The sequence below is a fragment of the Euphorbia lathyris genome, chromosome 6, assembly GCF_963576675.1.
Source record: "Euphorbia lathyris chromosome 6, ddEupLath1.1, whole genome shotgun sequence".
NCBI classification, from domain to species: domain Eukaryota; kingdom Viridiplantae; phylum Streptophyta; class Magnoliopsida; order Malpighiales; family Euphorbiaceae; genus Euphorbia; species Euphorbia lathyris.
In genome coordinates, this window is record NC_088915.1 from 87726363 (window position 1) to 87738376 (window position 12014).

The 12014-nt window shown below is 31.4% G+C and overlaps 1 protein-coding gene and 1 non-coding gene across 2 annotated transcripts; one reads left to right on the forward strand and one right to left on the reverse strand.

The window, feature by feature from the left end:
- The first annotated feature begins 353 nt into the window (after positions 1–353).
- LOC136232117 (uncharacterized) lies at positions 354–5874 on the forward strand. Its single transcript, XM_066021151.1, has 4 exons — positions 354–510; positions 640–741; positions 3108–3268; positions 5257–5874. The coding sequence occupies exons 1-4, from the start codon at positions 408–410 to the stop codon at positions 5356–5358; spliced, it is 468 nt and encodes a 155-aa protein (XP_065877223.1). The 5' UTR covers positions 354–407; the 3' UTR covers positions 5359–5874.
- A 5809-nt stretch (positions 5875–11683) lies between these two features.
- Positions 11684–11755, reverse strand: TRNAH-GUG (transfer RNA histidin (anticodon GUG)). The gene has a single exon. It is a non-coding gene; the product is annotated as a tRNA-His (tRNA).
- Positions 11756–12014: the final 259 nt, after the last annotated feature.

The window sequence follows — 12014 nt, forward strand, 5'->3', positions numbered from 1 at the left end:
ATAAATATTAATCTTCAATTCTATTATTAAATTATAAAAAATACGAAATCCTTTTTTTAGAACGAATTGATATGCAATTGGTGCAGAATAATGAATAAAAATATATTGTATGTGTTTTATAATAGTGTATAAAATTGGCCCAAATTATCAACGTATTAAATTTGCTCTTGGCTACCAATGTTAGGAGTAAAATTGCACAATTTTAAACGTTAGGGGTATTTTTGCATATTAATCCCATAATTAATATTAATTGGATGTTGATCAACAAGTTTAAAGGACATAAAAAGAAGAAGATCCATGCAAGGTGGGAGCCAATGTTGGTACTAAATTATTGTGATATAACTTTTAGGTTAGATATCAATGATATAACACTTTTTTCTTATTTTTTACAAAGTTATCACCAGATTATGCAGAAGAAAATATACATTAAATCTATGGAGATCTCTTTGCATCTTATGGTAATTTTTCTCCTCTTTTCTTCAGCTGGAGCAACCCAAATCAAATACTGCGGTCAGTTTTCCTCTAATTTCTATTTATTTTCATTACTGAGATTTCACGGTTTCCTATGACAGTTCATGTTAGCCGATTTCGAATCATTTCGGGACTAAGATTTTGTTGTTGTTGTAATTGATGATACAGATAAAACGGGAAATTATCCTGTACAGGTAGAGGGAGTTAAGATATGGCCGGAACGTGTGGTGACCGGAAACCCGACGACCTTTAATTTATCAGCTTCTACTGGTAATTTTGCGGTATTAATATATATATACATTTATTGTATTTATATATATATAGAGAGAGGTACATAGTTGTTAGAATCGTACGAGTTGCGAATAAGCTCGTACAATTCGATCCGATTCTTGATGATTTTGATTCGTATCTATAGTAAGACTTGAAATCATCAAGAATCGGACATAAATCGGCTGAGTCCACCAATTCAGCGATTCATGATACCGTTAAAAAAAATTGTTTTTAATTTTTAAAAGCGAAAAACACGTGTATAGAAGAATTAAAACTATTTAATAAGCAGTTATGGAATATAAATAGATATAGAAGATTCTTTTAAGACTTTATAAATTCCAAACCTTCGGTTTCTCTGTTTTTTCCACTACTTATTTGTTCTTTTCAAGTGTCCTTAGTAATATTTTTTCGTTATCTTCAACTTTTTCGATCCGATTCTTAATGATTTCGAGTCGTATTTATGGTAAAGCTCGAAATCTTCAAGAACCAGACATGAATCAGTTGAATCCGTGGTGAATTGGCCGAGTCCACCAACTCAACTATTCATGATACCATTAAAAAAATGTTTTTAAATTTTAAAAACAAAAAAACATGCGTGTAGAAGAACTAAAACTATTTAATAAGCAGTTATGGAATATAAATAAGGCTTAATAGGCACCCAGCCCTCTAAACTTGTAACTTTTTTTCACCTAGCCCCCTCAACTTAGGGGACAACCTCTCAACCCACTCAACTCTCCAAAAACATCACATACAACCCCTTACACCCCTATGTTCGGTCAAAATATTGACCCGTGTAGAAAACACGCTTGACTGTTGACCACACCAATGTCACGTGTCATTTTTTTTATTAAAATTTTATCATTCTGGCATAAGAATTCTGATCGAAATCCATCTCTGGTAGTTGCTCGCCGAGCAGGGGTCTCAATGGAAAAATTTAATAAAAAATGACACGTGACATTGGTGTGGTCATCAGTCAAGCGCGTTTTCTATACGGGTCAATATTTTGAGCGGATATAGGGGTGTAAGGGGTTGTATGTGATGTTTTTAGAGAGTTGAGGGGGTTGAGAGGTTGTCCTCTAAGTTGAGGGGGCTAGATGAAAGTTGAGGGGGCTAGATGAAAAAAAGTTACAAGTTTAGGGAACTGGGTGCCTATTAAGCCTATATATAAATATAGAAGATTCCTTTTAGACTTTATAAATTCCAAACCTTTTGCTTCTCAGTTTTTACCTTTTGGTTTTCTCTTCTTTTCTATTTATTTGTTCTTTTCAACTGTTGTTTTCTCTGTAATATTTTTTTCGTTATCTTCAACTTTCTGTCTCTGGAAAAAGAAGATGGTGATGATTCTTTTGATACTTGATTGATAACTTGATATAATTTCTATTCGGATATTAAAATTGTATTTTTAGACTAATATTTAAGGCTTAATACATAATTTGCCTCCTGAATTTGTCCAAAAAGTTTATGTAATAACATTTTAAGACACATAAAATACATTTTCCATAGTTAACTTACTTTTTTTTGCAATCGAGTTATCAATTGATTATATTTTACGTAAGTTCAGGGGCTAACTGAATATTTTATGCAAGTTCAGGGGCTATCAGAACATTTTGAAAGTTTAGGGATCAATAAGCTTTTTGGATAAACCAATATTTAAAGTTAAACATGGTTAATATTTTATTTTTTTATAATATTTTAAATTTGATTTGAATCTTACTATTTTATTCGATTTTGCGAGTCCCAATTCAGAAAATGAGGATTTCGAGTCACGAATCGATTCCCAATTTAACAAGTGAATTGCTAAATACCACCCATTTTTATTAGTTACTGCCTCCGTTTTGACATTTTTGCCATTCTCATAATTTTGATTAAAAACTAAAAATTCTTTCTCTAAAATCACAAACCCAAATAATAATAATTGAAATTATGAAAATAATTAATGTGTGACAACCTAAATCCCCGAAAATGGATGATTACAAGTTATAAACATTAAAATTAAGTTTTTTAGTAAAAAAAAACATGAAAATAATGCATTTTTAATGATGATTTTGTATTTTTTGTCACAAAAAAAGTGAGATTTTTTCCATTTTTGTCACAAAAAATGGAACAATTTATCGTTTTCGTCGTTAAAAATAGAACAATGTCTGGGTGGATGCTGGATCTAGCCAGCCCATTGGCTGGGCGGATCCGGCATCCGCCTAGGCCTAATTTCGCGTTTTTTTTAATTCAAACTTTTCAGTTTTTGAATTGTTTATGAAAAGGGTAAAATTGTCCAAATGGGAGCGGTGATAAGTAATTTGAGGGCGATAAATAGCAACACCCTTTAACAACTATGGTATAATGTATCGTTTTGTTTTGTTTCGTTTCAGATGAATATATCGGCGGAGGGAAAGTATTAATTATCGTATCGTACTTTTCGGTACCGGTTCATATTGAAATTCATGATCTTTGTGAGAAAGTGGCATGCCCAGTTCCCGGCGGCGACTTTGTGCTATCCCACACCCAGATTTTACCTAAAATTACACCCCCTGTAAGTTCATGCTAGATTTAATATTTGAATTTGGCAAGAAAAAAACATAATTAAACCTCCGAACTTTGGCTTTGAATTTCTATGTTTTTACAAACGCTATATATCATGGAACCGTTTGAACTAAAAGATTAAACTAATAGTAAAAGGCTAATTGTAGATTTTATATTAATCTTTAATACATTCTCACACATAAATGTTACATAAGCTTGCAGCCAGTGTTGTTAAAAGTCGCTAGACGTTAATCGGTTGGACAAAACTTCCGAAAATTAATCAGATTTGTATTTTCTATTTTTTAGATTTATATTAAATAAATAGTATATAAGCGCTTTTAAAATATATTTTATATTATCTAAAAATAATAATAATCAATAGGAAAAATACCTGTTTGACTCCTTAAACTAAGATTTTAAAGTCAATTAGGATTTTAAACTATCAAAATCATCCATCAGGTCCATGAACTAACAAAAAATCATCAATTGAGTCCTCATTCTAACAAAAAATCATCAATAGAGGCCTCATCGAAAATCATTCAGTTGAACAGTTTCAGACCCTCTTTCCCAAATCAAATTTGAACCATACAGATATTATTACAGTCTATATCAAATAGTCATAATTTCTGTTTTTAAGATATGATGAAGACTCAATTGATGATTTTTTGCTTAGTTCATTGACCTGATTGATGATTTTGATATTTTAGGATCGTAATTGACTTTAAAACTTTAGTTTGGAGACCCAAATGTAATGCCCTAATAAATATTATATAATTGAAAGGATAAATAATTATAAGGTCCCTGTGTTTTTACCTAATACACTACTTAGTCCTTGTATTTTTAGAAATAATTATATAGTCCTCCAGTTTTTGTTTTTCTTAACTCCTTAGTCCTTATTCTTGGATCAATGGTCAAATTATACTAAATAAATTTAAAAATATCAAAATTACCTTTACTTTATATTTTAATAATAAAACATCTATTTTTCCTATTTTATATTTTTTTCTCTTTTTTTTCTACATAATCACAATCTCTTCAATATAAAGTAATTGATTTATTATTTTTTATATAATTATAGAACTAATTTAATAAGGTAAAATTTATTAACTAAAAAAATAAATGAAAAATATTTTAAAAATTATTAAAATAGGAATAAGACTATCATTGTTCTAATAAATTTTACGAATGAAGAAAAAAATATATGATTTTTAAAAAATTTATAATAATATTTAATGTTAGTTTAAAGATATTATATTAAAAAGTAAAGAAAAAAATAATTACAGTTTAAGAAAATTAATAATATATTTTTTCAAGTATATTAATTTCAGTGTATATGTAGTTCAAAAACTTCATTAAAATTAATTAGATTAAATTTAAAACTAAAAGATAATTTCTTTTATGTATATAATTAGGGGCAATTTTGGACTTTTATTTATAAAAACAAATGGAAGGACTAAAGAATTGATTAAGATAAAACTTAAGTATCTTATAATAATATGATGGACTTACTAGCATGTTAAGTAAAAACATAAGGACCTTATAATTATTTACCCTAATAGAAAAATATAAATATTTGTTTTAAATAAATAATAAAATAGTTATTAGTTAATACTAATTACTTGTATTATTTTTTACTAATTGTAATTTATAAACTGAGCCGATTTAAACCCATTTCAGCCGATTTTTTCCGTCTAATCGGCTTGTCCGATTGAACCCGGGCTCCCGATTTATGCCAACCAGTTATACAAAATCGGGCAGTGTTGTAAAACTCACCGATATATCGACCGATTAGTCACCGATTTGATTGATTTTTACAACACAAGCTTATCCTGTTATGTATTTTGAATTTCACAAATTAATGAGATTCTCAAGACTTGAACCCTCGACCATTTGGTCCAAGAGGCTTTTGATACTATATTATTTAACCGTTTAAATTAAGTTTAAACTAGTCCAATCGTAGATCTTATATTAATTTCTAACATACAATTGCAATTGCAGGGACATTACACTCTTTTGGCCAGAATGTCCGATGAAGAAGGCCAGGAACTCACCTGCATTAGCTTTCATTTCAATATCTATGTCAAAAATCTACCTTCTTAATTAATTTACTTTGTTTTGTTTTATTTTAGGGTAAATAATTTATGAGTTCTTTACTTTTTACCTAACATACTGTTTAGTCCATTTATTTTGAAAAACACATTATAAGGTCTCTAGCTTTTGGCAATATTAACCCTTTGATCTTTTTGTCTAGTTTTTTTAGACTCGTAATCATTATGTTTTAGCATAAACGGATTTATATATAAAATAACAGAGCACCATAGTCAACTTGTATTGTATTGTGGTTGTTCTAAAAGCTAAGATATGTTCGGTTAAAAATCTAAAAAAGTAGATAAAAGGACCACAAAGTTAATATTGGCAAAAGATAGAGACCTTAAAATGTGTTTTTTAAAATAAAGAGAATAAACAGTGTATTAGATAAAAATTAGATGACTAATAAATTATTTACCGTCTATTTTATTATATTAAGACAATCAACATATGGGATCCTCATGTAATAAATATATATTGTAACTCTTTCCCTTTTATTATATACTTTTAAACAGTCTTTATCTAGGATGGAAAGGTTTCTGTCACTATATATACATATATAGTTTCTACGTTTGAAATTAATAAGGAGAAAATAACATACGTGGTGTACAATTTTTATCTTTTTTCACATTTTGATGTACAATCTTGAATTTTATATATTAAAAGGCTTAATACATTATTTGCCTCCCGAACTTGTCCAAAATGGTTGATTGGCCTCCTGAACTTTCAAAGTGTCTCGATAGCCCCCTGAACTTGCATAAAATGTTCAGTTAGTCCCCTGAACTTGTGTAAAATGTAATCAATTAATCATTCGGTTGTAAAAAAGTAAGTCAAATGCGGAAGATATGTTACACGTGCCTTAGAATGTTATTACATATTTCACAAAATAGATTAAAACATGTTAAAAAAGAATTTCTTACTTATTTAACTATAAAACATTCTCTTTTGTAATATTATAATCGCATACCCCGATCTTGGTCGTTTTACTTTTTTAAGATGCGTGCAACATATCTTCCGCATTTAACTTACTTTTTTACAACCGAGTGATTAATTGATTACATTTTATGCAAGTTCAAGGGGCTATCGAGACACTTTGAAAGTTCAGGGGGCCAATCAACCATTTTGGACAAGTTCAGGGGGCAAATGATGTATTAAGCCTATATAAAACTGTAAAAAATTTTAGTGACCTCCTACTAAACTGTATAACCGGTAATTGTGACCGGTCAACGCGCCACGTCAGCAATTTGACATCCCTAAAAATCAAAATCGCTGACATGACACGTTGACTTCTTAGCTTTTGACTTTGATTCACAAGTTCAACATTCACAAATTCGTATTATTTTCAAGCAACCTACTGTGTATACCTGAAATTATGATGTGAATCTATACAGTAACCTATATTCATTTCTATAAGTAAAGAACGATTAACCTCCTATAATAGCTTCCCATGAATTGAGAGCAACTTCACTACTCTCACATATTCTCTACAATAAGATGGTACACATAACTGCAGTGTTGAAATCCTACCCTTTTCTCTTCTGCTGTCTCGATCTTCGACTCTATGTTGAATCGTCTCCTTTCACTAGAGTCATTACATGAAGCCCCCCATCCAACACTACAAAAGAAATAAAAGAATAAATTCCGTACAATATGTATTAGTGCATAATATCAGTATACTAATACTATTTTAAGGGAGTTTTAAAAAAAATTCTTTTTTTTTTTGAAGGATTTAGAAGGTTTTTATCTGTTTTGAGGATTTTTTATCAAAATTAATTATTCGTAGTCCATGCTCATATTTCAAGTGATTTTCTTTATTAGTATTTATTTAATGGAAATTAGTATGAGTACAAAGGGATAAGTACTAACTTATTATTGTGATTTATATAACATATTTATATAAATCACAATAATAAGTGAGATGTAGTACATGAAAACAGTCTGCGAAACTGAAAATCACATAGTTATAGTTAGGTTTAATAGACATCCAATCCCCTAAATTTGTAATTTTTTTCACCTGGCCCCCTTAACTTAGGGGACAACCTCTCAACACCCTCAACTTTCCAAAAACATCACATACAACCCCTTACACCCCTATGTTCGGTCAAAACATTGACCCGTGTAGAGAACGCGCTTGACTGTTGACCACACCAATGCCACATGTCATTTTTTTTATTAAATTTTTCCAAGTGATTATTGTATGCGAGGTGTTGTCGCTATTTGTCGTCACAACCTTATCGAGGTGCTGAGGTTGGCGGTAGTGGTCGTCGAGATGAAATCCCTTGGAAAAATTTAATAAAAAAGTGACACGTGGCATTAGTGTGGTCAACAGTCAAGCGCGTTTTCTATACGGGTCAATATTTTGACCGAACATAGAGGTGTAAGGGGCTGTATATGCTGTTTTTGGAGAGTTGAGGGGGTTGAGAGGTTGTCCCTTAAGTTGAAGGGGCCAGGTGAAAAAAAGTTACAAGTTTAGGGGGTTGGGTGCCTATTAAGCCTTATAGTTGAGATGAAACTATTCAACTTTGTTAACATAATAATTTTTATATAATTGTACTAAAACATTGTTTTAGTTAATGTGAGAGCTACTAATTAATTAGTGCACAAATAAAAAAAACTCGTGTGGTTTTTTTTTTTTTTTTTTTGTCAATTGCATGTCTGTGATTTTTCCTCTCCAAAAATTAATAATATTTTAAACTTGACCGGTACAAGAACTCCATTTTCAATGAATTCGGGGTCTGTGCGCTTAGCAGCCCCTACTTTCACATTTCTTCCTATGAAACTCGAGTCACGGAAATAGACCCACTACTGATTCATTCAATTCCAGCTGAGCTGCTGATTACGTTAATTCATTAACTTTTTAATTTGAGGTTATTTAGGTGTTATTTAGTGAGTAGAAAAATTCTAAAAATGATGATTATGGAAAATAAAAAATTTGGTTCCATAGTAAGGGCCCGTTTGGTTGCTACTTTTCACGCTCCTGTTTGCCTTTTCATTTCAAAAGGGAGAGTTTTAGGTGTTTGGTTAGTTATCTCCTATTTACCTTTTAAATCTGAGAAGCAGTATTAGGTGTTTGGTTAGTGACCTCCTGTTCCCTTTCACACCTGAAAAGCAGCCTTTTATAAAAGCAGAGAATCTCTGCTTTTTGGAAAAGCAAACAGCAAACCGTAACAGCAAACAGCAAACCGTAACAGCAAATGGCAACAACAAACAACAAATCATAACAGCAAACAGCAAACAGCAACAGCAAACAGTAGATAAAACAAATGGGCCCTAAATGTAGTACTAAACAATTTCAATTCTTAAAATTTACCATTTTAAGATTGTTAGCAGTCATTTTATAGTGTCAAACTAAAACCTCGTCATTGTTTTTATTTTTTATTTATTTTTATTGAAGCCCAGTTAGCGAGAGAGTGCAAAAAACAGACATCCCAACTATAAAACCTCATCGTTGTTAGCAAAACGAAAATCTCAATCCCCCGTTTGAAAACAATCATGGACACATAAATTGACAAAAAGTATAACCATAGGATTGAATTCTGAGAGGGTGTTTGGTTTAGCTTTTCGGATGAGCATTTAGCGTTTCACTCCAACCGCATGAAATATAGCGTTTGATTAGGTTTATATAACCCCAGTGTTTAACATTTTCTTTGGAAACCGCAATGTATGTTTTAAAATATAAAAAAAAACTCTGAAAATCATTAGTTATGTAGGTTTTTGTTAATTTTTTTTAAAATAAATATAATTAATGCGTTGTTTGCGAGCGAAACTCGTGAACAAATAAATTAGAAGCTCTTGAACATAATGTTAAACTCGAGCTCATTAATTTTTCATTTTTAGAAAAATAAAAAAACTCCGAAAATCTCGTTATGGAACAACCGAGGAAAAAATAAGACCTTAGTACATTCCCAACCCCTCTAAGTTGTTTCAATACTGCAACTGCCGAACTTAGACTTGTGACAACTAACTCTCTCAACTTGCTTATTTAGAACAATTAATCCCTCAAGTTGCTCAATTCGAACAAATAACTTATCAAATTTCAATTCCAGCTGCTGATTACGTTAATTCATCAACTTTTTAATTTGAGGTTATTTAGGTGTTATTTAGTGAGTAGAAAAATTCCAAAAATGATGATTATGGAAAATAAAAAATTTGGTTCCATAGTAAATGTAGTACTAAACAATTTCAATTCTTGAAATTTACCATTTTAAGATTGTTAGCAGTCATTTTATAGTGTCAAACTAAAACCTCATCGTTGTTTTTATTATTTATTTATTTTTATTGAAGTCCGGTTAGCGAGAGAGTGCAAAAAACAGACATCCCAACTATAAAACCTCATCGTTGTTAGCAAAACGAAAATCTCAATCCCCCGTTTGAAAACAATCATGGACACATAAATTGACAAAAAGTATAACCATAGGATTGAATTCTGAGAGGGTGTTTGGTTTAGCTTTTCGGATGAGCATTTAGCTTCCAACCGCATGAAATATAGCGTTTGGTTAGGTTTATATAACCGCAACGTTTATCATTTTCTCTGAAAACCGCAATGTATGTTTTAAAATATAAAAAAAAACTCTGAAAATCATTAGTTATGTAGGTTTAAAAAATATGTAGTTTTTTGTTAATTTTTTTAAAATAAATATAATTAATGCGTTGTTTGCGAGCGAAGCTCGTGAACAAATAAATTAGAAGCTCATGAACAGAATGTTAAACTCGAGCTCATTAATTTTTCATTTTTAAAAAAATAAAAAAACTCAGAAAATCTCGTTATGGAACAACCGAGGAAAAAATAAGACCTTAGTACATTCTCAGCCCCTCTAAGTTGTTTCAATACTGCAACTGCCGAACTTAGACTTGTGACAACTAACTCTCTCAACTTGCTTATTTAGAATAATTAATCCCTCAAGTTGCTCAATTGGAACAAATAACTTATCAAATTGCTTGGGTGGGAAGTAATCCCTGAGTTCTGCGCCTCGGCTTATTTATGTAATTTAAGCAAGCGATATGTTTATCGTTTTGCCTAATCTTTCCGCATTTTTTACCTAAACTTTTGTATTCTTTTATTCTTTTTAATAATATTGGTTTGGGTCTGCGGTTCGGGGTGCCAACATAGTTGGGATGCCTTCCCTGTCCCACGTACCACGCCTTCAATTAAAAAAAAACTTATCAAATTGCTTATTTAACCCCTAAACCCAAAAAAAACATTCAACATAATATTACGTAGAAATAAAAGATTTTCAAAATATCAGTTGCTACATTTAACTAATCTACTGATACATTAACTAAAGAGAAAAAAACTTCCGAAATTACAAATATTAACCTATTTGAGGAGTTGTTTCAAACAAACAAGTTGGATGGATTAGTTGTCACAATTCTAAATCCGGAGTCAATTGCAGTATTTAGATAACTTGAAGGGCTGGGAAGATATTAAGGCAAAATATACAAAGGAAGTGTGGCTGCCCGTTAATTTTTTATTTTTTTTAAAGTAAAAGAACCCTGAATATCTCATTTAGGGCTGTCAATTAGTTGGAGATTCCCCATCTCCGTTGGAGACCCGATCCGTTGGGGATGGAGAATCCCCGTTTGTGATCCCCATGGGGCGGGGATGGTTTTTATTTTGTCCCCGATAGTCGGGGACGGGGCGGGTATGGTTATAAGTGTTCCATCCCCGTCCCCGTCCCCGTCCCCGTCCCCATCCCCGTCCCCGTCCCCGAATGTCCCTAACGGGGATCCCCGACTAAATACCCGAATATCAAAAAAATAAACTAAAAAAGTATATAGGTGATTTAGATAAACTAAAAAAAAAGATTGAGTTGTAACCTGGTTGCTTTAAAACAGAATATATTCTAAAAATAAATTAAGATAAACTCTAACTAGGTTGGTTTAAAATTAAAACGGAACCTATTCAATTAGGAGTAGAAATTATAAAATAAAAAAATTTGAAAGCTAATAAGTAATGCATGCACCCATGATGGGGATTCCCCGCGAGGATGAGAATTTTAGATAATCAAAACCTTCGAAATCTTAAAAAAAAGTAGAGAAATTAAAAAGTTAAACGGGGATGGGGAATCTCCGTTGGGATCCGGATTCCTCGCGGGACGGGGATGGTAGCCAAAATTTTCCCCATATGTTATTCGGGGCGGGGACGGAGAATCCCCGATAGACAAGTGGTCGGGGATGGTTAATACAATCCCCGGCCCGACCCGCCCTAATCTCATTATGAAAAAACTGAGGAAAAAATACAAAGGAAGTGTGGCTGCTTGTTAATTTTTTATTTTTTAAAAAATAAAAAAACTGAAAATTTCATTATGAAACAACTGAGAAAAAAGTAAAAAGAACGTGTGGCTGCTGGGATTCGAGCCCAGGTCTCCACGGCCACAACGTGGAATTCTTACCACTAAACTACAGCCACTTTGTGATAGAGCCTCATAATTATTTTATATAACGTGTTACAATATTTAAATTACTTCACAATTTTTTTTTTTTTTTACTTGAAATTGTTAATAAGAAAGGAGGCGAAAAAAATAATTAATCTCAATCTCTGTAATATGAAAATATTTTTTTATCTGTCATAAATTAAAATCACATTTATTAGTTTGTAAAATATAAAAAATCACAATGATTCTTATTAGGGGGCGTTTGATTTAAACTTTGGAATCGGAATCGGAATG

Coding starts and splice junctions, on each gene's coding strand:
- LOC136232117 (XM_066021151.1), top strand. CDS start 408: ATGCAGAAGAAAATATACATTAAATCTATGGAGATCTCTTTGCATCTT. Junction 511..639: donor AACCCAAATCAAATACTGCG/GTCAGTTTTCCT, acceptor TTGATGATACAG/ATAAAACGGGAAATTATCCT. Junction 3,269..5,256: donor TACCTAAAATTACACCCCCT/GTAAGTTCATGC, acceptor TTGCAATTGCAG/GGACATTACACTCTTTTGGC.